This window comes from Epinephelus lanceolatus, chromosome 10 (genome assembly GCF_041903045.1).
Source record: "Epinephelus lanceolatus isolate andai-2023 chromosome 10, ASM4190304v1, whole genome shotgun sequence".
In the NCBI taxonomy this organism is placed as follows: Eukaryota; Metazoa; Chordata; class Actinopteri; order Perciformes; family Serranidae; genus Epinephelus; species Epinephelus lanceolatus.
Window position 1 is genome coordinate 15048162 of NC_135743.1, and position 27493 is coordinate 15075654.

The 27493-nt window shown below is 41.3% G+C and overlaps 1 protein-coding gene across 2 annotated transcripts in view; it reads left to right on the forward strand.

Moving 5' to 3' along the window:
• Positions 1-4440: 4440 nt before the first annotated feature.
• Positions 4441-27493, forward strand: part of cacng8b (calcium channel, voltage-dependent, gamma subunit 8b) — a 29276-nt gene continuing 6223 nt past the window's right edge. Inside the window, exons 1-3 of one of the 2 annotated variants that reach the window (XM_033641113.2) lie at positions 4441-4713; positions 20014-20308; positions 20954-21178. In XM_033641113.2, the coding sequence (XP_033497004.1) occupies positions 20956-21178 (223 nt within the window). In that variant the 5' untranslated portion in view covers positions 4441-4713; positions 20014-20308; positions 20954-20955. The remainder of the gene's footprint in view (positions 4714-20013; positions 20309-20953; positions 21179-27493) is intronic. The other variant, XM_078171614.1, reaches the window with a different exon arrangement.

Consider the following 27493-nt stretch of genomic DNA (forward strand, 5'->3'; position numbering starts at 1 on the left):
TGTTCGCCCTCTCTGCTTATCTGCTGAAGTTATGTATTTTTATATATTTTTTTCTACTTTTTTTTTTTTTTTTTTAAATTTTGCTATGAAAGTGTTTGGACAGAACTGAAAAATATTCCCTCATTTTGACGTTAAATGTAGTGATACAAGCCCAGCATGCACTTATAATAGTATGATACATAAAGACTGTTATTCTGGCTGGTCCTTGTGATGGAGGAAACTGTTGTAAGTGAATGCACACTGCACTGCGGTGAACCACTGGGTGTTAACCAGGCTCCCTCCTCAGTCACGGCAAGCCACCACAGCCTGAGGGCAACAATTGATCAGAGCGTTGTATGTGTGCATGCATTTGTGCCTGACTGCGTTTGTTGGCATATGTGGTTGCGTATGTATGAAGGTTTGTAATTGTTTATTATAAACAGCCTGAGACTAAAAATCACAGCATTGAAGATATTTCAATGTATTATAACTTAAAGTAAGAGAAGTGACACTTAAATTAAATCACCGTCTCTAAAATTTAGTCTGTGTGACATAAATTTAAGAAGAACTTGTTTTTGGTCAAGGTCAGAAACAGAGTGGAGTTAATGGAATGAGCCATGTAGGTGAACTAATAATACATCTGGAGCGAGAGCCAGTTTGCAAAATTAAATAGAGACAAAATACAATCAGACATCTCTCAGAAAGTATAATATAATCCAGAACTAGACAGAATTTGAATGCTAGATGCAAATTTCAGGGGAGACTGGGGTTGGCTGGCACCCTTTTCACATTCTGCCACCTTTCTCTGGCATAATTTATGTTAGAATATTCTAACCAGCAGCGACTGCAAGGTTAAGGTCTCAGCTTTAAATATATATGTTTAAATGTAAACAAATGTTATCTAAAATCAGGTGATTTGAGATTAAAGTCACCTTGTCCATTTGAACCAACCAGCCCCATCAGGGAGTTGGAGGGCACAGTGTTAAAATGCAATAGCGACAAAAAAAGAAGCAATCAATAATAACAATTTGAACATTCAACTCAAAAAATAACCAGACAATATGAACATTTCATAGAATATTTACTTATTTTAAAGAAAAGTGTTTCATCAGTAGAAATGTCTTTTGAAGTGATTGTAGATAATTTGCGTATATGAGTACACAGATTGTAACCTCTCCTCCCTGATAAATGTCCTAATCTCTACCGACTATCTTTTCACAACCCGGTCTCACTCCACAGTCGTCGAAATCCGGCGCTTGGGCAATGACTTCCTGCGTCAGTTGCGATAAAAAAGGCGTCCTTTCATGTCAGCATGATACGCAACTTTGTCATTATAGTTTAACGGTTGGCGGCATCATTTCCTAAACCTAACCACGGTTGTTGGTTGAAGAGAAAAAATGTCAATTTGCGATGTTGTACTGACATAAAGCGTTTGTTTTGAAAGAGACTGTATGTAAACGATACATTTCCTGTGAAAACGGAAGTGTATCTTGAAAGAAGACAATCCATGTAACAGGCAGAAGTTGACACGACGTCCCAGAACGTCAATAACCAATGCTTCCAGGGTACCATACATGTCGTATGTGGACGTGGAAAGTCCATGACCAAACGCTGATATGTGACGAGATTGGAGTGAGAATGTGTTGCCAGAAAATATAAACATTTAAAAGAACATCTGCCAATTTTTAAAACAACATTTTTAAGCAATTTATCGGTAGGAATGTCTTTAGACTTAACTTCTTAGACTAGTGTCCAAATCTCTATCGACTGTCTTTTTACGACCTGGTCTCCCTCCAAAGTCACTGAAATCTGACGCTTGAGCAGTGACTTCCAGCTTCAGACACTGACGAAAAAAGCCATCCTTTCATGTTGGCATGATATGCGGCCAGTAGCTGTTATAGCTTAACAGCACCCAGCGATGTCAGAGGGAAACGCAGTGGGACAACATCGAAAGTTAAGGCGACGAAAGTTTGAATAGGGCAGGTGGGAGGGGCGGTGGATGGGTCCAACAACCAATGACCATCAATCGGGAGGGCAATGTTTGCTTACCCATTAAGACTGTAAGGTCAAACCCTGTTCTTTTTTCCTAAACCCCACCAAATGCTTTCGTTGCCTAAACTAAACCACGTGTGTATTGGCAAAATGTAACCACGTGCGTTTGTTGCTGAAGGAAAAGAAAAAACGTCAGTTTGCGTTGTACTGACATAGTGTGTTTATTTTGAAAGAGACTGTATGTAAACGGCACCTTTCATGTGAAAACGTAAGTGTATTTTGAAAGAAGATAATGCATGTAACAGGCAGAACTTGACCCGGCATCGCAGAACGTCAACAACCAACGTATCCAGGGTACCTTGCACGTCATATTTGGACGTGGACAGTCCATGACCAAACGTCGATACGTGACGAGACTGGAGTGAGAATGTACTTTGTACTACCTTGTATATGGGAGTCTGAAACTAAAATTTATTTTAATTGATCTATTTATCCATCTAACTACTTTTACTATAGACTATTCAAAATAACTATTAAAAATTAACAACATAACTCTGTTTTTAATCTTTCAAAATAGTTATAATCTGTCAAAATACAGGTAAAGTTACAACTCTTAATTTTACACTTCAGTAAAATCAGTGTGTCAACCAGCCCCGCTCACATTTGACCCAACGTTGTAATTAAATTATGTGAGCCAGCTGCCATCACTCATCACAGACTTTCAAATCTTATATCAAAATGTAGCTGCTTCCTTTGTTTAATAACTAAAAGTGTCTCTGTCTAATGCAGTTTTATACCACATTCAGTCCACAGACCACTTTTTACCTTTGATACTATAAAATTAAATGTTACCCTTACAAAATTAGTAAGTGACTTCCAGATGTTTTAACACAGTAGATGAGTGCAGGTGAATGAAACAAACATTTTGATGTCACATTTTTGTCTCTGTGACCTTCACATGACCAGAGAACAGCTGTGCACCAACTAACCCCGGCCTCTCCTAAACAGTAATGTGTCTGTTTGTAACAGAAAGAGAGTGAGAGGTGGTACATTAGGAAGTCAAACATCAAACATCCACAGGTCAATAAAACTAAAAAGCGTGAGCACACTCGGCTGCCTGACTTCCAGGACTGCGAGCTGAGTGTGTGTAGTTGTGTGTGCGTGTGCGTCTCTCCTGATGAATGAAGCCTGACTGCTAGTGTAAACAATTGAGATTAAATTGTGACTTGTGGTTGTTGTGTGGCCACTTTTCTGTAATAATGTGCTTTTCACTGAGCTCGCGTGCATATGTGTGTGTGTGTGTGTGCGCGTGTGTGTGCGTGTGTGTGCATGTGTGTGTGTATTTGCTTCCTTTTGTTTGTCTGCTGTGTGCGTGTGTGTTTGACTTTATGTGTGTGGCAGTGTGGGTTGAGTGGATCTCTCTTTTCACCATCACCATTACTGCATGAAAGACCTGTCACTCTGTATTAGCTCTCTTCAGCTCTCCCTCTCCCCTCTGTGTGTGTGTGTGTGTGTGTTTGCATGTGTGTGTGTGACAGAGAGACATAGAGAGAGGGGTGAACTGGGCAGCAAAGCCATTTTAAAGCTATTGAAGGTCATTGTCCGCTCAGTTTTGTGCAGCAGCTCCAGCCATTGGCTCCATTGTTATAGATCTATGACATAATTCAGTCTGCATGACAAACACTTACTGGAGACTGAATAATTTTTACAATCACAGTCAGTCATCACTTTTATTTTAGGGATGCTGCTGAATTTCTGTCCACACTGATGCATGAGTATTGACCTGTAGATATTTCATGATCTCTCTGTCTCTCTCTGCAGGGCTGCGCTCGTGCTGCATTTCCCAGAACTACCAGCGCGGCCCCCATCATCATCATCATCATCATCATCATCACCACAGAGGAAAAGTGTCCCAGTGGCGCTCCATCGAGTCACTCTCCACCATAAAAAGGGAAAAAAATCGACATCAATAACACTCACACATATACACACACACACATATAGTATATATATAGCTATATAACCTGGCCATGGCTGGTAGGCTACTTACAACCGCACAGCCGTGCGCGCGTGCCACACGCTCCAATAAGCACATCCAGACCAATTCTCTCAATATGAGAGAGAAGAGACACAGAGGGAGGGAGGGAGGGGAGATGATGATGATGATGGGGGGCTTTAAAACCCTCCGCCGTGCTCTTGCAGCGCAGCATACTGTCGTAGATTTCATCTTGTGTCGATTCTGACATTATCCGTCACCACTCACATCACTGAGGAGTTTTGGTGGGATGCGACAAGTTGCTTGCGTCGGGCTCGGTGTGGGAGAAATAGATAGAGGAGCAGACAGGCAGGCAGGCAGGCAGGAGAGCGCTCGTGCAACCGGAGGGGAGGGGGAGACGCATTCTCCCCGAGTACACACACAAGCAGCGGCCACATCCACTGTAGACAAATCCGTGTTCAGTGACGTGTTTTGTATCAGCCTTTTTTTTTTTTAATGCAACCCTTTTTCCATCACTGGCTGATTTAAATTTAACCAGGAATTGAGAACCAAGTCCCTCGCGTGCTTCTTATTTATCAACTCTATTCACCCCCCTTTTCTATTTATTTATTTTTGCCTCGATAGACCCGTTATTCAGCTCATCCACCGTCCACCCCCTGTCTTCTTTTTCCCTCCATCTCCTCGCTGGGAGCGCGACGCGCTGCGAATATCTGAAATTAAAAAAAAAAAAAAAAAAAAGCCTGCAGGTAAGACCTCTCCAAGCTTCTTTCTATCATCACAATAACACTGTTGTTTGTTACTTTGCAGCTTAATGGATACACAGTTCATTCAGTGTCATTTACACGCCACATTGATTTGTTTCACGTTGCCTGCAACTTAGCCCACTCCTGACAGTGTGGACTACGGAATTTACTGGCAAAAAAAATAATAATGATAATAATTCTCAGACTTGTGCCACTTCTCTGATTAAATGCTGATTGATAATTTTCCCACCTATTTCCGCGGGCCTATAATTAGCGACGGCAACGTCTATTATGCAAATGAAAGCCTTATAATAGCTCGTTTGAAGCTCTCCCTGCATCCGCACCGCAGGTGTGGGGACTAAAATATCTGTTGTATGCCCGAAATGGACGCACACTGAGGAGTGATTTCTGCGGATGTGGATGTCTTAATGTGTCCCAGTCCACTGACTTTTCTCTGAACCGGCCGCTTGATGCTAGGCGTCCATTTTCCACCGTGTAGCCTATGCAGGCAGGGTGATGTGTGTAGCCTACTCTATTAATGAATGCACCGCAGTCCGCATCACTATACTTGAGCTTTGCACGCTCTCAGCACCGAGCTTGTAGCCTATGTGTCTAATCAGTGGTCTGCACAGCTTCTGCCGCTCTGCTGCTGCTGCTGGACTCCTCACAGCGCAGGGCCAGCATCTTAGCTTCGTGTTGGACCTGGGCCACATCATGTTATCTGATGCGTTATGAGATTCGTTTTCCTCTCAGCCACACTGTCTGCTCTCACTGAGCTCTGACAGATCCAGAGGTAAAGGGCACCAAACATCTGGCACCTTATCAATCATTCATTTTTCATCAGAGCTCAGATCACATCTGGGCTAAAGGTGGAGTGAAATGTCTTGTGATTTGGAGATGCTAAAGGAGTGTGTGCACTGCAGCATTCAGGAGTCACCATGCACTGATAGAAAAAACAAGGTAGTGAGTGAGTGAGTGAGTTATACCTGTCTCCACTGAGGCTGCAGCCCATGACAGGTGCAGCTCTGAGTGATTATTGTCATCTAAGGTGAAACAACCAAATGTGGTCACTTGTAGTTATCGCACAAGCTTTTCCCCCTCTGAGCTGAGCTTTTGATTTAGGTGCTGCTTCTCCTCAGCACAGGGACTGGCCTTTTTTACAGCAGCACAAGTGTCTATCAGCAGCACCTGCTCCTTCGTGGTTGTGATGCAGAGCTAACTTGTGTAGCTCTCAGTGTCGCAGGGATGAAGCTGAACTTTTTACATTTACATCACACTTACCTGTAAAGTTCTGGTGTTGATATGTGGGTGGTGATTGATAGTTAAATAGTAGTTTTTGTTTATTATTTTAATAATTCCATGAAATTAGTGAGCATATAGTTGTTAATGAGAACCTTAAAGGTGATTCTGGAGAAACACTGTTGATATTTAAACTCAAAACCCGAACAAAGACACCCCTCCTTTCAGTGCTCGCTCCACTCATATCTAACACATTATCATCCCATCCCGCCAAATACGGATGCTTGGTCAGTGGCCCTACATGTCAAAATATGGTGTGCTGGTTAACTTCCTGGATGTCCAGGGACAACCTCTCAATTTAGGCTCGATACGTGCATTGTGTCTTTTCAAAATGCGCTTCCGTTTTCACAGGAAATGTCCAGTTTCTGCTTGTTAAATCCGTAGTTTTTAGGTTTACTTCCTTAAGTTCAGGCAGTTTTAGGTTAGGTTAAGAAATAAACATCATGGTTTGGCTTAAAATAAGTACAGTTGTTACCAGTGTAGTGTAACGTCACGTAACATACGTTATTAGCATAGTACGCTACTAACACTACACACTTCACACAGGAGAAGAACAGCAGTCTCTCGGGTCAAAGTCCGGAATTTGTTTGACACATCCACCTGAGCTCCCGACCACCCTAGACTTTCTTGCACTTTATACTAGGGTAGTTGACTGCTGCGTCACAAATACCACCACCTGGTGTGCATCATGCCACGGCTAAGAGTGCCTATGTGTTTCAGGGTATGCCGCTGAGGGCCAATGTCCAAGTGTTGCTATGTTAAAGTTGGGAATAAGAATGGTCTTTAATATCTCCGATGTTACTTACGTTTCATTACTATCATGACGTAGCACCGTTCTTTGTGGGCAAAGACATGGAAGATGTGTAGCTCAGTCCGAACCACTTTGTTTGTTTCCAATTTACATAGCCAGAACTGTGTATGGACACATTTTGTTTCAGCGCACACACAGAACGTAAAGCTAGCGGGCCGTGAGGAGATTATCCGCTGAAGAAGTGTACTGGATTAGAATTGCAGACTGCACCTTTAATTGCACATCTAATTAATCCTCATTCTGAACAACTCAGCAGACATATCGTAAAATGTGGAGTTCATAAAAGTTATTTGAACTCTAATTCGCAAAATTCCGACAGAATTCCAACTTTTCATGGCGGTATAAATAATAAGTTTAATGCTTACACATTATCGCACCTCAAAGGGCACGTTCGTCCAACTTATGTGCAGCGATACATCAAATATGTTCCAAACAGGGATGAGATAGTGTAATTTTTTTTATCATATTGCTGTCATTGGCAGCCGGCGGCTCCATCAATCATTGCTGAATCTTTCATTGAGGTATGGTTGGTCCCACCATCTGTGGGTCAAACCCCTCAGCCCCTCCTCCCACGTGGTAAACACCGTCTGTACTATGTGTGTTACGTGTGTGTGGCCTTGATGATTGCCTCTGTGCATTTTGGATTACATTCAAAACCCCTCAGCCGCCTCTAAGATCTGCTGTTTACGCTGTAAGGTGACTCATTGCAGTCAATACTTGTGTGTAGCCCACACAGGCTCTAGTTGTTTTTTATTGCCGGCCAAATCATAATCATCTAATGCATGAGCGGTCCAGAACAATCGGAAGGAACGTCTGCAACTTCTGAATGTTTCGGCTTGTTTCGCCTCGCTATTTCTCTCTTATTTCATAGCTGGTTGGCCGTTAGCCGTTCATCTCCCTCTTACTCTCTGTTCCTCTCTCTGAGGAGAAGCGATTCTGCAACCATCATCACATCTGTCATGTAGCTATTGTTCAGAGGATCAATGCCTTTGCTGCAATTTTCTTGATGGTCTACAGGCTTCACAATGTTCCCTCCTCTCTTCAGGGAGCTCAGGAGGATACCCTGCATTGTAAGAGAGGAACAGACTCAGATGGCTCAATTTAAATATGATGTCAGCGTCCCAGAACGGTCTAATTATCAAAAAACAACTGTTCAATCACATAAATGTGCAGCTTCTGTTCCTGCACCAATGTCATTAAGGCAAACCCCTTTATATTTACCGTGCTTGGTAAGTCAAGTAAATTTGAACCAACGATTGTACTTGCAAATTAAACACGGGCTTCCTGTATTTGCTGATTCAGTACACAACCTTGCTTATAATTCCAGAGAGCAGAGGCTTTTATCCGAGGCTTTCTAATTGACTCCTGTCTCAATGGCTGTGACCCATGCATCAATTAACCTCCAGCTTTGGTGTTTTTAAGAGCTTCGCTCAAGTTAGCGCAGTCTCTAAGAGCAGGATTGTAAGAGCCTACGATTGAACCATATCGTGTCAGTGATATATTGTAGGCAACCTGTCTGTGCAGGGGCATGCAGTGTAAACATACAGCAGACACACAGTGTTAGCATGTCTGACAGGCGAGTGATCTCAATGGACCGGAGAGACACAACATGGGACCTTTTCATTCACTACAACAGGCTGTAGGTGTGTGTATACACTGTATACTATACAGCAGGGACACTGAACTTACTTTGCCTGGGGGCCACTTTTGCAAAAATGACTGGAGGCCAGGGACTAGTTAATAAACAAACATAAATAATATATAAACAGTTAAATAGTTAGAAAAGCTAGCCTCAACCTCTGCTGCAGGTCCTGTGAACCCTTCACTGGCACTTTTTTGATGAACAACCTCTATTTTGAGGCTTTTTGTTGCATTCAAGCACCTTAATCACATTAACAGTACAAAAAAGCCCAGTGTCAATCAATTTAATGTCACTGTGAAATCAAAAATGGTCGGCAGGCCACCCAGCACCACTCGTGAGTATCACTGCTGCTATCCAGTATTACAAATATATATATAAATTTAAAAAATGAACAAATAAAAATAGGCTAAAGCTCATCAGACAACTGCATCAGCATTTTTACAGTTTCAAGGATTTATCCCAAATTAACCAACAGAGAGTAGATTAGTTAGTAAGTTGACTGACTGAAAATGTATTCACAACTGACATAAATAAACTCTATTCAATGTGAAGACCACGTGATGGAGTTGAAATAATGATATTGAAATAAACTTTATTTTTATAGTGCCTTTCAAAACACAGTTGCAGAGTGCTGTGCAATAAAATTAAACACAATTTAAACACAAGAAAAATAAAACAAATAACATGTCATAAAATGTATTCCAGTAAAAGATAAAATAAGGAAGGCCAAAACTAAAATCAAGATAATAAATGGGAAGTAGAAAAAATAAGATAGTGATAAAATAGACAGCTCAGATAAAGTCAGGATATGCTTCCCGATAGAAGTATGTTTTTAGGAGAGACTAAAACGAAGCCAGTGACTCCGACAGCCTTACGTCCACGGGCAGGTCACTCCAGAGTGTCGGGGCCCTGGTGGCTGTTGAATAAGCTAATAATTGGACCTTGAGTTGAAGCAATAACTTTACACTTTTAAAAACTTGTTTCCTTGCTGAGAGTTGGATGAGACGATTGATACCACTTTCTGTAGGCTAAATATCAAGCTAAAGCCTGGAGTCGGTTAGCTTAGCTTAGCATAAAGAATGGAAACAGGGGTAAAGAGCTAGCCAAGCTCTGCATAAAGGTCTAAACCTATGAACTCTAACGCCCACTATAAACATGCTGTATCTCATTTGTTTGCAAAAACTGAAAAATAAAAACAAGTTCATGCTGTTACATGCTGAAACTACTTTAAGAAATGGCGCCAAATGGCAGCTAACTTAGCTTAGCATGAAGACTGAGAGTGGTACAAAGTGGCTCAGGAATGAGTCCTACAACCTGGAAATGATTTAGCATTTTAGCACTCCAGGTGCCCTCGTATTGAAGGTCCGTGGGTTTTGGTTGGATGCCTGAAATAAGGTCTGTGGTTAACACAAGCTTCAGAGACTTTCATGATTTGTTCTGCGACATAAAATCATCAGTAAATGGTTGCTAACAAGTGGCTAAATGAGAGCGTCATCATGTAGACCACGACATTACAGCCTGGCGACTTTAAGTCATGCAACCAAAGTGTAGCTTGTTTGTAGCCTAGCATTAGCTTTGTATTTCTGGCAATTGCACTTACAGTTCAGATATGGTGGTGTTCATTTGCGAAGATTATCTTGCTAAACAAAACATGTAAGTAACCTATCATAAACTTTGTTCGTCATAGAACTTAACAATCCAAAATCCAATGGAAAAATCCCTTAGCCTGTTTGCCAGGGGAACCAGGGAGATGCTAACCTCTGCACAGGCCTACAAATACTGTTATTCCTGCAGCACTTTATCGATCTTATCATCTTTTTTCAACAAGTAAATGAGTTAGCCTATTTTCTAACATTCATTTATTTATATTATCTTTAGTTAAGCAAAACTGCTGAACAATTGCCTTCTCACTTTGAGAATTAACATTATTTTCTCAGTTTTAGGCTATATCATTGTAAATTCCATATGTTTGGGTTTTGGAATGTTTGTCGTACAAAACAAGCAACTTGAGGACATCACCTTGGACTCAGTTTAAGTGTGATAGGTATTTTTTATGACATCTAAAGCACAACATTATTAATCATTAATGAAAATAATCTGTAGCTGCAGGTAGCGTGTTGTCTCTTTTCAGGGCGACTGCCTTTTTTGAGTAGCTTTGATATATGCAAATATTCACTTCTCTTCCTACTTTAAGTCTTTCACCTCCGCTGCACATATTGCAGGGTAATGAATTAACATCACACTTCTCTCTGTATAAAAACCAGGAATTAAAGAGCCATCTTGAGTTAGATCTGCTGTCACTTTACTCAGTGAAGAGTGTCGTCTTTATGCATGTGCATGGTTGCACGTGCGCATGTGTTTAAGCATATGTTCATGGGTTCATGAGCGTCAGGTCATCCAGAGACACTTTATTTTGGGAGCCTCTTAGACCAAGGTGTTACTGTCACTGCCTCCTCGGGCTGTTCTGCTCAGACAGGCAGAGACTCGGTCACATGCACTCTGAGGATCGTGGTGGACTCTTCACATGGGCTTAATGGCAATTCTGCTACGCTTTGAAGTGTCTTTTAAAGATGACCTATTTTATGATTTTATTGTCATCATTTTGACAGTTGTGGGGGTTTGAAGCTGCATATGTGCTCGCATGCCAAGGGTTTGTTTGCGTGTTGATCTTTTTCTGTGCACCTGCGTGTGTGTCTGTGCTGGCATGCATGTGAGTGTTTGGAGATGTAAATGTGTGTGTTTTTGCCAGCTGTGGGATCTCAGCAATGAGCTCAGGTGTGTTGCTTTTTCTCATGATTAAGGAGAGAAATCATCTCGGCTAGCAAGAGTCACCGCTCTGAATATTTAGGCATGTTTGCATCAAGCACTCAGAATAGAATATGCTGCTTGTATTTTTAGAGCTGTCATCATAAGTAGGCCTAGTGCATTTTTTTCTCTTGGTCAAGCAATCAGTATTAGCTTATGTCATTTTTACTAACTACATCCCAGATTCCCTCTCGTGGACATGCAACAGTCAACGCAGTGTGACTCGCTGTTGAGTCACTGTTGTGTATTTACACTGAAAATGCTCTCACATGCCCACACAGGATCACTGCCTTGCACATGTGTGGAAAAACTTATTACAGATGTCATCATTTATTCAACAAGCAGTTTGGTAGTTGATTTATGCAATGAATAGCTAATGGAGCAGCTGCTACAAATTTCAAATCTCCTGTGTGATTTATGGCTGCATTATTGGAGCCACAACTCATTGAGCGTGCTTATATTTTATACGAGGTATTCTGTCATGCTGGGAATGAGTCAGGCAGGTAGATCTGATTACATCTGAAGTTTTCTGACAAGTGAGTGCCTGGTTCCATAATGATCCCTGTAGCAGCTAGCTCCCAAAGCTAAGCCCTTGGCCTTTGTTGCTGCAGTACATCCTGCTGCAGCTAATTGGCCTCTGGCTGGCCCAGAGTCCTCGGAGTGCTGCAAACATACTATAAAAGCTTCACTGTAAGAGTAAGTTAGCTCTGGGAAGCTCAGAATTGTGGACAAGGCAAACGTCCTTGTATGTTTTACATCAACCCATATTCGTAATTTAAAATCACCCCCAAATTTTCTCCTCTCTTTAGAATATGCTGCCATCAGAGACTGTACTAACATTATTTAAGTGGTGAGGAGGGCTGAACCTGATGTTTCACTTTGTAAAAGACTCAAATTGATGTAGCACAACCAGATATGGGCTCTTTATTCCTCCCATGTATCTTCCTTTTCAACACCTGGCCCCTACATTTCCCACAAAGCTACCAACTGTTTGGTCTGAGATATTCGGATGTGTTATGCTGGTTACGACTAATGTAGCCTTGAGCTGCAAGTTTCAAGTAGAGATGAGGAGCACCATGTACCCCAGTTTAAGCCTTAATGCCTTTTAAGGTCCAGTGTGTCAGATTTAGGGGGATGTATTGGCAGAAGTGGAATTAAGTATAATAAGTATGTTTTATTTAGTGCATAAACCCTTGAAAATAAGAATCATAGTGTTTCCGTTACCTTAGAATAAGCTGTGTTTGTGTCTTCAACGATGGAGATCACCATCAAGATTCAAGATTCTATCTACATTTCTATCTATATATTCTATCTAGATTAATCTACAAGATTTATTCTTCTTTTCCCTCTCCTGTGCACCTGTTTGGAAATACATGTGTGAAGTATTCCTTTGTTTTTAACTTCCTGTACAAAGAGAACTGAGGGTATTCTAACCAGAAGTTTCAGCTGGTTGCAATCTGCAGTCCTCACCTCTCGATGTCACTCAATCAAAAAAAAAAAAAAAAAAAAAATTCTGTCTGGAGCCCCAAAATGAATTTGAATGGATTCTCTATTACCCTCCGAGACCTTTCCTTTTTTGAATTTTGAATCCACAGTTAGCCAAGCTAGTGAAACTCTAGACAAACCACTGATACTGAGGTTCGTCAAAATTTAGAGGAAAAGGAGCCAGCTGTGGTCGAATGATGCATTTTTTCAGGCTAGACAGTTTTACAATTGGAGAATGTAGGAATTTCTTTAGGACTACAACAATAATAAATGATCATTAAAATGTTAAATAAAAGACATTTTTCATTTCCATATGACTTTTTTGTCAAACCACAGGGAGCCAATGAATGTGGCTCTGGAGAGGCGGCTTGCCAACCCCTGTCCTAAATCATACATACTAGACCTTTAAACAACCTTTATTGTGGGTCACCAATGTTAACATTGATAAAACCTTGATGCAAAGACAACACAGTTATTCTCTGCCAGCTCTGTCTTCTAGAAATTATGTTTACAACTATATTGAAACAGCTAATACCCTTTATGGGAAACATAATGCCAAGGGAATTATACTTTAAATAATGAGGGTTGTTGCTAATTAATGTACCTGGCAAGTTGCACATTTGTTGATACAGAACATATCAGCATAATGTTCACTAACAATATATTTCAGTTGTTTTTTAACCAAAATAGCGAATTTTGCAATACAGTATTCCCTCATCATGCCCATAGCATTATGGTTTTATTACCTGTTTTATTAACATTTAACCAAAATCACAATCTTTCTCTAATTTTAACCAAAGTGTTTTTGTTGGTTAAACCTAAGACATGAGCCTGGACGCAAACTTGAAGTTCTGGTGTCAACGTCCTGCGCTTTGTACACCCATCATCCTCCCCAACCACCTCCTGCCGAGGCCTGTACAGTGCATGAATGTAGTGTTTTATTACCTGAAAGAATCGTTGTCTCTGAACAAAGGCTACTATAGGCAGTGATAACATTGTCACAACAGCGTAATTGAGAAAGCAGTTTGGTAACATACAAACATGATTTGTCTGAGACGGTGTTGTGTCCCCATATGGCAAAGTGCACCCGTAAGGTCTCCTTGTTGTAACCATTAACTATGTATGAATTTAAGACAAAAATAAAAATAAATAAATAAAATCCACACTACTGTACCTTGAGCAAAAAGAAAAATTCCAATACCCCTTCCCTCCCTTTTTTGACCCCCATCCCCTGCCAATAATTTTTGCACCGTCCCTTACTCTCATCCATTTATTCAACTCTCACACTTTATTTTCTCTCGCCCTCTTGTTCTTTCACGCTCTCCTGCGTTCGTTCCCCTCATTCCCCTCTTTCTTAATTATTGGTGGAAAATAGAAATTACAGATAATTAAATGACAATTATGATCTCCTACTCAGGGGAGTTTTTGCTGAGGGGAATAACTTAGTAGGTTATTACTAAGGTCATTCATTAAATACTGGAGTCAAAGACCACACACACACACACACACACACACACACACGTTAGATACTGCATTTTCAGGCCTTGGAGATAGTGTAATCCCTTCTGGCCATGTATTTTCCTTAGGGAGACGCAGTATGTTGATAAGGTTGGAAGGTCATACTACACACACGCATGCACACACGCACGCACACAATCACACTCACTTGTTTGCTTGCACATACGAACCCATGATGTATAAATAAGCCACACTGTGGTGGTGTCATTTGATAGTTTACATAATAAGGAGCCTGAACGCAGAGATACGAGGCTAACTGTCTAACTGAGAGGAGCTGAGGGGAACATTACTGGGATTCAATAAGATTGGACTAGACCCATCCTCAGATGCACTGGAGAGGAAATGTGCACACACACATACACACACTCACATAAAACACACACACACAACACACCATCTCTCCTTCCATCTCTCCTTCTGTCTCTGAGGCAGCTCTGTTTTGGGTCTCACAATGCAAACAGGATGTAACCTATTTTGATCACGGTGCCATATTGCATCATCAAATATTAACAGACTTGACTGCACTGCATTATGTCTGCTAAATAATGTTTGTTGAATGTGTGCCGCTTCGTTGTATCCTCTTTTTTTTTGGTGGTTATTCCTAAAGAAAAGACACTGACAGAGTGGTTGCTTCTCATTCTCTCTTCAGCAACCGATGTTTTGTCTTTATTCATGTGTGACTGTGTGTGTGCACGTGCGTGTGTGTGTCTGGGAGCATCTGTGTCACCGTGGTCACACACACACACACACAAATCTATTGATAGAGCATTAGCGCACTGGTCCGTCTGTGTCTGTCTGGGTTTCACAGTCAACACTCATGTTAGTGATTTGAAATATCCCCCCTCGTTTCTGCCTCTTTATTTCCCATCTCTGCCCTCTCCCTGCTTTGCTCTCTCTGCCTCTTTCTCCCTCTATCTCTTGCCTGCCCCACTACCCCCCCACCACCCCACCCCCCCTCGCTCTATGCTGATCCAGACTTTGGAATTCAATGTTGCTATGGTAACAATGTCGGGTTGGTCCTCTCTGCCTCCCCCTCTTGCTCCTCTTATTCAGGCTAGATGCAGTACAACTCGCTCTGGAGTCATTCTGTCTTTAGCCCGTAACACTGTCACTTATAATTAACCTAATCTGTGTGAGCATCGCTCCAATATGGTCCTACAATATTTAAATAAAACATCTGTAGTGCAGAATGTGGAGATGGTTCGTGATTAGTCAATCAACAGAAGATTAATCTGCAACAAGAGAATACAGTCCTGCTGGCAGCTCTGTGAGGCTGTGGTTAGGTACAGTGGTGCTTTGAGCTAAATGCTAACATAAGCATACTAACATGCTCATGTTTACCATGTTCACCATTTTTGTTTAGCCTGCTAGCATGCGAACATTTGCTAATTAGCACAAAACACAACTGAGGCTGATGGGAATGTCATTACTTTTGCAGATATTTGGTCTTGAATCAAAGACAGATGTGATTTTGATCTGGTGATGGCGGTGGATGAAAAGTCAGAGCATCACTGAAGTTACCATAAAGTGCTGACAGGATGACATTGTATTGTAGGCTGTCGTGGAAGTTAGCGTTGTCCTATTCCCTCGAGAAACTATGAGTGACATACTGTATATGCATGCAACCCCCTCCATTTTACGTAGCCTTGATTCAGTATACCATGCAGCTACGTTTTATTACAAATGCAAAGTCACTTACTCATCACTGAATTCTTTATGATTTCGTGGGTTGGACATCACTGACCATTCGCAGACAACAGCACTGGTGTATTTTTATCTATAAATTGATATTGGGCAAACTTCCGGCCTACCTCTGCACCCTTCTGTGCGTCAGCTCTGGTCATCGATGAATTTAAAGGCATCATAAAGAATGTGGTGATAGAGACATGTGCTTGTTTTTCTTGAGAGGCCACTTTGTTTGAATAGCAGTTGTTTTATTTGTATTACATGTTGTAGTAGTTGCATTTTAATGTGTTTTGACAGCAATCTATCCAGCAGTTGTATATTTATTTCACCAAAAGTCAAACATGTCAAGGTAATGGTAGCAAAATCACAGGGATTAAACCTCTGATGACCATGAACGTCTGCACAAAATTTCCATTGCAGTCTATTAAATTGGTGTTGAGATATTTCAGTCTGACAGAGCGACACTGTCATGGCTACAAATAAAAACTCCTCCCCAAAATCCCCCAGTGCCAGCTTTTCAGTTGTGGAGCTTCACTACTATTTTTTTTGTCTTTCAGGATATTAGGCCTAAATTAAAGATATAGAGGTTTTGAAGTGTTAGCTGGACAAAAAGTAAAATTAAAGACACCATCTCAGGCGTCCTCAAAGTGGATCTGGCAGTATAGTTTCAGTGTTTTCTAAAATTTTACAGATCAAAGATTAGTTGATTAACAGTAAAGCGTTGTTCTCATTCAGTTAACCTTTTGTTATGCACGGCAAACCAAGAAGTGCAGTTTACTTTCTTTTGCATGGGAGCTCTGTATACAGAGAACATTTACTAGGAATGCACCTAACATTTATTTTCATTATCAGTTAATCATCATGACTCATGATTAATCATTTGGTCTATGTAATTTGATTAATTGGTAGAAAAATGTTAATTACAATTTATTACAATTTCCTAAAGACCAAGGTGACATCTTTAACTACCTAAAATACATGACCCAATTAGTTATCTACTGAAAAAGCTAATGAGATTTGAATGTAGCTAAACTGTTAATTTAACTACATGTACTGAACTTACATACTCAACCGTCTCATTTTTCAGTGACAGAGCACAGAGAATTAAATGCACCAGTATTAGAGTATATTGATGAACTATTAATTTACCATTCCTGTAAAATTAGCCTATATACCCATTCAAGGCTTACAGAGAGTAAATTAAAACCTGTTTTTGACTGCATGTGGAGTACATGGAGTCTGCTCATTTAAAATGATGCAACAGCAGTCTGTTAATTTCATAGCCCACTTGTTTGTTGGTGGTCTGACGGAGGCACTGATTGTATCTGCTGTTGTGACTGTTGGGCCAGTGGATGGGCCGTGGGAATTTTAGAGACTGCTAGTTTGGTCCAACTAACTTTTCAAAACTTACTTTTTTTTACTTAGATTAGATTTTTTACTTAGATTAACTTACTTAGATTACCAATTGGCTATCACACCAGACAAAGAAAAGTAAATCCTAAGGCAGAATTTATACTTATGCATTGAATTGATGCTGTAGCTACATAACCTACGCTGAAGCCTGTGGTGGACCTCCCCAGAAATGTAACTATACATTGCGGCGGCGCAGACCTTTATTTTTGTTGCTTAAACCATTTCTCTCAGTGGAAACAAAGCTTTTACTTTAATTTCACAGATAATAAACAATAAATTGTGAAGAAAGCCTCCATAAAAATATTATTTTAAGTCCTGTGTGTGATTTATCCTGGCTTCCTATGAGCATAGGAAATCTCTGCTCGTCGTTAGGCTAATTTATACAATGTAAAATGCCATAGGCTTGTGCTAATAACGTTAGCATGTTATATTTGTTTGAAAAACATGTTTAGTATAAGACAGTTGTTTTGTCAGTGAACCTTGTGAGTTGTAATGGAGCCGAATTTTGTAACGTTAGTTTTGTTAAATGTTGCTGTTGTCCCTGGTTTTATATGAGAGGTGGAAAAGTTTGCTAGATGCTAGGATAATTTATACAATGTAAAAAGCTATTGTGCTAATAACGTTAGCATGTTGCATTTGTGGGGAAAAATGTGTCCAGATAAAGACATGTGTTTGTGAATGCTGCGAGTTGGAAGCCAATTTGTTTACTTGTGTTTGAAATTGTCTCCATTAAAGCCTCTGGAAACCCAAATCCACAATAGCCTTCTAACTATGTAATTTAGGGTCTTATGTACATAATATTAAACATGTAAAACAATTAGAAATCTGTTTCCATCCAAATTCGAAATATCTGTCTTTTACGTTTTTGTACATTCTTGAAATTGGGTTTGATTTGGCCATGGTTATCTCTGAGATTTATTACGCAATAAATTCCAAACCAATCATAAATCATCAGTCAGTTGTCTCATCCCGCCCCCCAGTGGCAGCGCAACAAAACCTTTCTGCTCCAGCTAAATCGAGAGAGACGGCCGGCCAGCACCGGTCTCTCCCGCTTTGATGGTCGGTGTGTGTGTCAGAGTAATGACATATTTAATCTATTAAGACTGGATGTGTTTGAATGAAAAAGGCTATTATCAGAAAAACGGAGCAGATTTATGTTTTCAATGAAAACGTATCTCAATGAAGAAAGGCAAAGCGCTAGCCTCCCGTTGTCATTCATCTCAGCTAACGGCCGGGCTCAACCGGGCACGTCTGCAGCGTGAGTCCCATAGCAGCTCGCCCCCCTGTTAATCAATTACAGCGGCTCCACCAGCAACAGGAGCGGCGTGACAACTCTATTTTACACGGCTCTTCTATTGTTTATCCATGACACTGTGTCCGTGGCGGACATTTGAAAGCGAGTAGATGACAAACAGTACAGTAAACTTGTAGATAACTCAAATATATGTAATAACTTAGGTGGAAAATGCTTTAACATTTCATGCAGCCTACATGCAGCCTACATGCAGCCTCTCGGCTCAGCAAACAGTAAACAACCCTGCTGGCTTCTCTACGTGTCGCTTCCGTACGCAGTCAGTGGAGCCCAAATTAATACGCCGCGATGCTACGCTGTACGTTAGCAGCCAGTGGAGCCTGGCCGTAACATTGCATGTGAAAGTTATGCTGTGTGAGCATCGCTCCAATATGGTCCTAGTATTAATGTTACTTCTACGAAGTAACATTAATATGAATCACAAAACATTTTGAAACTTACCATTCAGTGACCACCTGAAAGGAATCATTTTCAGCTTCTGCTTCGTCCTCTGAATCATTAGAGGGCTCAAACATGTACGGCTGGATTAAATTTGTGGCAGCCATTGCTGAGCCAGGGAGATGTCAATCAAAACGAGGGAGCTGTCAATCAGAGCGTTATCTGCCACGCCCACTCTGTCCTGGCAAGTGGTCTAAACAGCAAAATGAGCTGTTTTTAAACCAGGTTTTCTAATAGTTATTAATGGTTATTTTCACTCAGACTTTTGTGGATGATTAATGAGACACTCGACTTTGATATAATATATGCATTTTTACTATTTCAAGCTGTGTTTCCAAAGGCTTTAAGCCATGTTTAATGTGTGTTTAATGTGTGTTTTGAATCAACTAAACTTTACAGCACTTCACAGAACCCCCGCTGCTGACTAGTGTTTTGGAGGTGTAACTGCAGAGTGGAGTGACACGTGTACGCCACGTTTGTAGGCTACGGCGTATCCCGCTTAACTAAGAGACGGTGGAACTAATGTCCTAATGTTTGTTTGTTTTTTGCTTGAAAAATTACTTAAACAATTAATCAAATATCTAAAGAGTTGCTAGGTAATTTTCTGTTGATTGACCAACTGCAAATAAAGGATGAGGATGAAAATAAGGAAGACAGACATCTAATCAGCTTTGAATAAAATATGAAAACAACAATATGAAATAACATAATTTAATTGATATTGATTAGTTGCAGCTCTTACAGAATGATTAGCCTATATGTCTAATTATTCACTAAACATGTTTATCTTTTTGTGATCATGCCACTTTTCTTTTCATCTGTAGATTTATGGCCTAATATACTACCACATGAACTAATAAAATGCTGTCCTGTGCTTTATTTTATGTGCTGCAGCAGCAGAGCGGTGACCATGGTGCAAGTTTTCTGCTAGCAGAGGACGGACGGAGAGCGGGACAGCCGTCCAAGACACAACCTCCACTGGCAACAGCTTTCCAGCGAGAAAGAAAGACAGAGAGAGAGAGAGCAAGAGAAAGAGGCAAAAAGAGAGAGCACAAGTGCAAGAAGGAGAGAGGGGAGCGGGTGAAAACAGTCGATGGATGCTGTCCGGATTGAGGGGACAGCACGTTCTTCACTGACGAGGAAAAGAAAGATTTCAAAATTGAGTCGAAGGATAGAAACTCGCCGTCAGGTAAGTTTTGAGTGGCTGAGACTTTGCTTCAGTCTTTTTAAATATTTGTTAGAATCAGTTTTACCTGCTGAACAGAGCAGAGAATATCTACAGCAGCATTTATAGGCCACTTGTCAATGTGACGAACTGTATGAAGCTTGATGTGTATGTATAAGCTGCACTTACATTTCCTTTCTAATAAAGACTGCGACAGGTACAAGGTGATCTCATGTTAGATCTGATGTATGTGTGTGTGTGTGTGCGCATGTGTGTGTTTCTGTATTCATCTCCGGCCCTGCTGATACTGAGGGGAAATGGTGTCAGGGTCATGAATATGGAGTACACTGAGATTGGGAGGGTGTGATCTGTTGTGTTTCACATTAGTTCTGTCTTGTTAAGCGAAGTCAGCAGAGTCATCCAACTCTCCTCCAAGGACACATCATAGATCCACTTATGCACCTCCCACATCCACCTCCTCGTCTTTTCTCATCGCCCCCCCTCTCTGCCCCTCACCTCCTCTTGCCCCCTCATCATCTCACCTGAATGTTCGCCGTCTTTCTCAATAAACTGCACTTTGTGTGTGATTGTAAACACCCTCCTGCTTGGTTATTCCATCCTTCCTTGTTATCTAACTACTCTTCCTCCTCCTATCTCCTCTCTCTGAAGGCATGGTGTGTGAGAAGGGGATCCAGATCCTCCTCACCACCGTGGGGGCATTCGCTGCCTTCGGCCTGATGACGGTGGCAATAGGGACGGACTACTGGCTGTACTCCCGTGCCCTCATCTGCAACAGCACAGCCAATGTTACCCAGGATGACCCCCATAACAAGGACAAGAAGGATCCTGGGGCGCTCACCCACTCTGGACTGTGGAGGATATGCTGCCTGGAAGGTAAAGAAGAAGATGTGGGAGACATTTCAGGTCTATGGGTGGGATTTGGACCGAAGGGGATACACGCAGGAGCAAGTTTGCTGTGGTTGGGGCTGTTGTTTTCAGTGAAAAGGGTGCAGGGAAAGCTGATAAATGGCAGCACAGCTCCGGTTACTTCCTAGCCATTTAGCATTTAATGCAGATCCGAATTTAGTCACACTACCTTCTTGCTTTTTCAGCACTCAGGACCTGAGGGTGAGCAGGGAAAATAAGGCACAACTTAAGACTGAAGACATTTTGGGAAATGCTCTTGTTCACTTTGTTGCTGAAAGTTAGATGACAAGATTGATACGCTATATGACGCAAAAGCCAGCAGCTGATTTTGGTGACCAACTGTCCCATAAAAAAAGGAATCATCCCGTAAATAAAAACTAAATGTGTTCCATATAGAAATGATACAGGACACCCGTCTGATTTGTATTTTTGAGAAACAATTACACACAAATCCATGGGAGAGAAATATCACAGGTTAGACCAATAATACTTAACTTGTGGCCTGTGGGACGAATGAAAGGGTGACAGGTGGCCCACTTTTTATTTGTAGTTTGAGTGTCAATAAGTTGACAGAGTTCATAAAAAGCATCAAAATGGAGCTTTTTTTTTTTTTTAAATTATATTCAGAAAGGGTGTCAGGGATGCCCTGGACCAGTGGTTCCCAACTGGTCAGCTGGTGGGTTGTGGTCCAAAAGTGGGTCACAGGCCCATTCTGAATGAACTACAAGTGACTCACAAACATGTCAAGTTTGTAAAAAACAATTTATTTTTAAGTACAGTGAATTTCCGGCACACAGTTTATATTTTTAAGTGTCATTTCCCGCTATAGAGTGAGTGAATAATGGACAGCTACTTGACAGATACAGTAAAGTAGCTCGACAGCATGGCCAACCTTAAAGCCACAGTGTGCAGGAATTTCTCCCATCTAACGCTGAAATCATATATTGCATTCAAACGGATAGCGCACTCTAGTGCCTCACTGTTTCAAACGCGTATTGCAACAATGGTAGCTGCTATGTACCAAAAAGCTATGATAACATTTATGAAACCATGTTATCCGATACTTCATGGAGTACTCATTCAGGCTCCTACACAGACACATGCGACACGAGTTGACAAACCCCCTCCTCACCATGCTGGCTGTGTTTACAACGTAGGACTGTTGGGGCGGATGTAAATCCAAACAAACCAATCATGTCTTGTCTTTTGACAACTGACTAGTGGCTCAACCTCACACATCCCTGTCCTCGCATTACTGCGCCGCTGGCAGCTGTTAGCCGCGGGGTAGTAGCGGCCAGCGCCACTACCCAGCACTTCTGCAGCATAACAAAGTCCCACTCTTTGAGCAAAATGCAGGATCATGTATATGCAGCATCACGGGAGACGGAATAGTTGTCGCCAAGAAAGCACAAAAGGGAATCAAAAAGGCAACATGACCGGCAAATTCAAAAAACGAGGGTCAACATCGGGGTAGCCTTTTCCAGGTACACTGTACTCAATCCTAAAAACACCCCTGCGTACACCTGACCTATGCAAGGCTGCTGTGACTGGATTTGCCTGAGTGAAGACAGCAAACATCGAAAAGTTGAATACAGGCAATTCATTTATTATATATAACGATAAATATGATTAATGTTTTTTTATTGACTGGCTTCTGCCTCGTGCATTTTGCAAAAGTTGCCTCCGGGCAAAGCAATTTGAGCATCCCTGGGTTATATTTTTAAAAAATGGTAGTTTTCTTTGTTACGTACATTTGAGACAGTCAGGAAGATTTAGACAGCGACAGGGACGTTGTCGAGGATAAAACAGGCCCACCTGATTGCAAAGGCAGTGATCGACAGGAAGAAGACATCACAGATGAAGGAGATGCCCTGGTAGTTTAGCATCAGATGAGACAGCGCTCAGTGTCGCCCCACAGTTTCAGCTTTCGGTGAAGGAGAGCCTTTGTTACCTCGTTGTTTTGGAACAGTCACGTGGGATTGCATTAATAGATGTTGCTTGTGGACTAAAAAATGCAGTTATATTTAGATTTGTCTTAAATGTGGTCAGATGTGTACCTGAATACCTCTGGAGGTGATTTGGCCAATTAGATCACAACCTGTCCTCAATGTGTTTTGGGTGCATTTACACCTGTACTTCCATGTAGTCAAGCACTAACTGATTGCAATCCAATCACCCAAAATGCATTTTAATAAAAGGTGTAAACGGGGTCAATCTTCTCAAGTAACTCTCGGCAAGAAAGCAAATAACTTTCCCAAAATGTTGAACTATTCCTTTAAGTGGTCTTCCTAGTCTTAGTTTTCCTCTGTGAGGTAGGAGGTATTGTATAACATTTGCCAATTTGTCTGCAGAATAATTCAAACTCATTAATATAGAGATGTCTGTACTTAGTCTTTGTTTGTAATCACAAACCCGTCTTCCTTCCTCCGCTGTGATTTGACTATTTAACACTCGCCAAAATCGAGTGGGTGGCACTGGACGCTGGAGGTAGTGATGAATCCAACTGAAATGAACTCATTACAGTGGAATGAAAATCTCTTGGCCATGTCAAAGCTTTTAATTGGAAACATATTTTCCGTCAGTCACCATGTGTTGTTGTTTTTTCATTTCGTGTGTTGTTTATTCTGCAAAGCGGGATCAGTGTAAACATTTTTTCAGCAGCGTCCGCCGCCTTTCACTCGACCTTTTGTTGAGAGAGCCGCAGCGTGGCTGTGATATCAGTAGTCATATCAGCACCAACATATACTGTGCACATTCTATTCGTACTTGTTAGGCCGCACCGCAGCGACAAGAAAACAAGTTTGCATAATTGCAGTATAATTACACGATACTGAAGCGTAACCCTCACTCAGAATAATCCATTAATCATTGTGTTTGATTCAGGCTGCAGTAATTTAATTCAACTGCTGAAACAAAAGGCCTGCGCTCACCCCGACGCCAATCGTCTTCTCACTCCAAGTGGCGGAAGCTACAGAAACTGGCAGTGGCCATCTCTCAATCTTCGGCTTGTCACCGCAACACAAGCTGCTAATTCATTATACATTACACTGCCTGGCTGACACTCAGCAGCAAAGGCTGGGATGGAGTTAACAGTGAAGCATCTCCAGCCAAAGGGGTGGTGTGAGTTAGCGATCTGTGCTCACATACAGACTTCTGTCTCCAGGAAAAACCTCTTGGCTCTCCTTATAAAGCATCCCCGGCCCATCCTGGGCTTGGTCATTGTACAAAGCTAATTTGTCCTCATCTCTAAGCTTCCTGATAGCAAAGCAGCCAATTAGAGATAAGCTCTAGCCCTTGCAGCACTGCTGCAGTGCACCCCCACCCACTCCCTCCGTTGCCTCACTCTTTCAGTTTCTCCACTTGCTATCCCTCAGTCTCACTCCCCCAAACACTGAATTTAATCTTTCACTGGTTTCTCCTCCTCTTCCCCTCCATGTAGTTTCCTCTCTTTCAGTCTTTTCTCTCACATTGTGGTGCAGTAAAGCTGACAGTGTCTTGGCATGGCTTAGAGGTCAAGTATCCTTGATGTCTGTGGAGTATTCAGCCAAGATAGATGCTCAGTAGTCGTGCAGTGATGCAGTGAGGTGTAGCTGGGGTGGAAATGCAGGACATGCTGGCTCTAAAAGATTTATGCCTGTGGGTGGGTGGCACATTATGCTGTGGATAGAGACGTGTCCTGTCCTCCTCTCCAGCCCTTCTGCAGGTTTACTGAAGGTGGGGTGGCGCTGAATTACCCGTCAATCATTACTTCCTCATATGTGTAGGACTGTTTATACAGATAGTGGGAAAGGGGCTTTTAGGTATGCCGCACCCTGTGACTGAAATTCATTGTAGAATATTTTAAACTCATTTGATTTCTTTGATGCTTTTAAATCAATTTTGAAAAGACCTGGAGACAGAATCGTTGGGGTGTTGGTCAGGGATGCGACCAAACATTGATCTGGATCAATATACAGATTCAGTGATCAACAGTCCAACATTATTTGTGCAGAGTAGAAATATTAATACATATTGTCATCTTTAAGATATGCATTTTTTACATTCACATGATCTGTATGACTATTTCTCTCTAAGTGCACCTTCTTCCTAAACATTCAAACAGTGCTAGCAGCTTAGCATCAGGCAGATAATGACAAGCAGCCAAGAAGAATAAGAATTGTATCATGGGAGACGTTGTGCTATCAGTAAATATCAAATTGTTGTCTGAAGAATCAATATCATATCATATCATGATGAAACCTATAATTTACACCCCTAGTGCTGGTGCAGATATGTGGCTTGTTCCACGCTTTGTTCACTGGGATGTTTTATATTGTAGCATAGTCAGGTCTTCTGTCTTGTGTCTGTTTATATGTTTTTGTCTTGTGCTCCTGTCTATCTTGGACTCCCTTGAAAAAGAGATTTATTAACCTCATTGGGACCTATCCTGGTTAAATAAGGGTTAAATAAATGAAAATATGTAGCACATACAACTACACTCTGAATGTCGGGGTCAGTTTGGTAAAGTTCGCATTTGTTCTACTACTTTTACTTGGAGTGGAGCTCAGCCATGTATCTGCTACCTTCAGTTATCTATTTTAACAATTCTTTAGTTAGTTTCAGCTTCTTGTTCAACTCTTTCATCCATTACTTGTTGCTAACAGTTTTTACGATTCTGCTCACTCACTAAATTTTCACACACTATCTATCACAGCATGTGATGTTCATGTGTTAAAGCTGACTCACTATGTGAATTGCTTTTTATCATTTTAAGTCCTAATTATCTTTGAATTAGCTGAGCCACTCAGAATCTTGCCTTGTACCCCCTGGGGTCAACTAGTCGTTAAAATAAATTTTGGCATTGTGCAGTTCTGTAAACCATGGATAGGTTACATTTGAACATTATTATGTAGTCAGTATTTTGAAACCTAACATTTCTTTTCCTTTGAACATTGCCGTGGTCAACAAGTGGTTAAGCTTAGACGCAAAAACCAAAACCTCATTTCTGGTTAGAAAAAGATCATATTTTGGCCTAAAATACCTGCTTTTGGTGGCACAATCTTGGCTGGAACGCAGCAATGTCTCAGTAAAAAACACTGCTTTTAGTGGCACTATCTCTGGTGAAAACACAACAACAGGTCACTAAAAAACACCCATGTTTGATGGCTGAAAGGCTGCTGGAAATGCAACGATAACTTGCTAAAACACCACTGTTTCTGTTGTTTGTTGGTCTCAAACAGTATTCTACAGCTTGGCAGCCATCATGCCTGAGTGACACACCATCCACCCTCCCCTCCACCTACTGATGACAAAGTTAACTCATACTATGTCACTTTAGAAATGTTGATATGATACATATAAAACATTTAAATGTGAAGTACATGTGGTTTGCAGAAAGTCACAATGCCACCATTTTCTTCTCGCGACTATAAGACAAGACAAGACAAGACAGATTTATCATGAGGAAAATTGTTGTGCAGCAGTCGCAGAACAAACAGTGCAATATAAAGTATAGAATATCAGTGAGGTTCAAATCCAAAATATATACAATGCCAAAAATATATCCAGGATAAAAGAAGGATCATAGACATGTATGAGAAGTGGCACGCAGCTTAGTCTACACAATACAAAATACAAAGTACAGGTGAGTGTATGTGGTTAGTTCATCCATGATTATGTTCATGATATTGCACATTATGTCCCATTATGTTGCATGTACAACACTGGAACCAATACAGGGTTATTGTCAGAAGTGGGATTGGAACCCACACCTCCAGGGATAACTGCAACCTTGACGCAAAGCCATAGACCACTCTTTCATCCTGACATCCTCAAGTTGTGAGGATGACGACACAGAAAAAGCCAGCTGATCAGACACGTAGAATTTTATGTCCTAAAGAAGAGCTGGTAGAGACGCAATGTTTAATGTGCAGTAAGTCATTCAGGAAATCAGTGATTGGTCTGAAGGAAATCTGAAAGCTTACCCTAATGTCTAAACAATGACTGTATGAACACCACCTGTGCCTGTGTCCGATGACACTGACCTGTGTGGCTCAACTGATGTACCTCCGTTTCTTTACAGACCAACCTGTGGAAATATAAGAGCTGTGAGAAAGAGACCAGCTCACCCCACATCTGTCCGTCTCTCCCTCCGTCTGTCTCTTCATTCCATCACCTCCATTCATCTTTCTCACAATCCATCCATCAGCAACAGTGATGTGCTGTCATCATCGTGCGTGCATCCCTCCGTTCGTCTGTCTGTCTACATGCAAGACCCCGGCGGAAGGTTATCTGTCTGCCTAT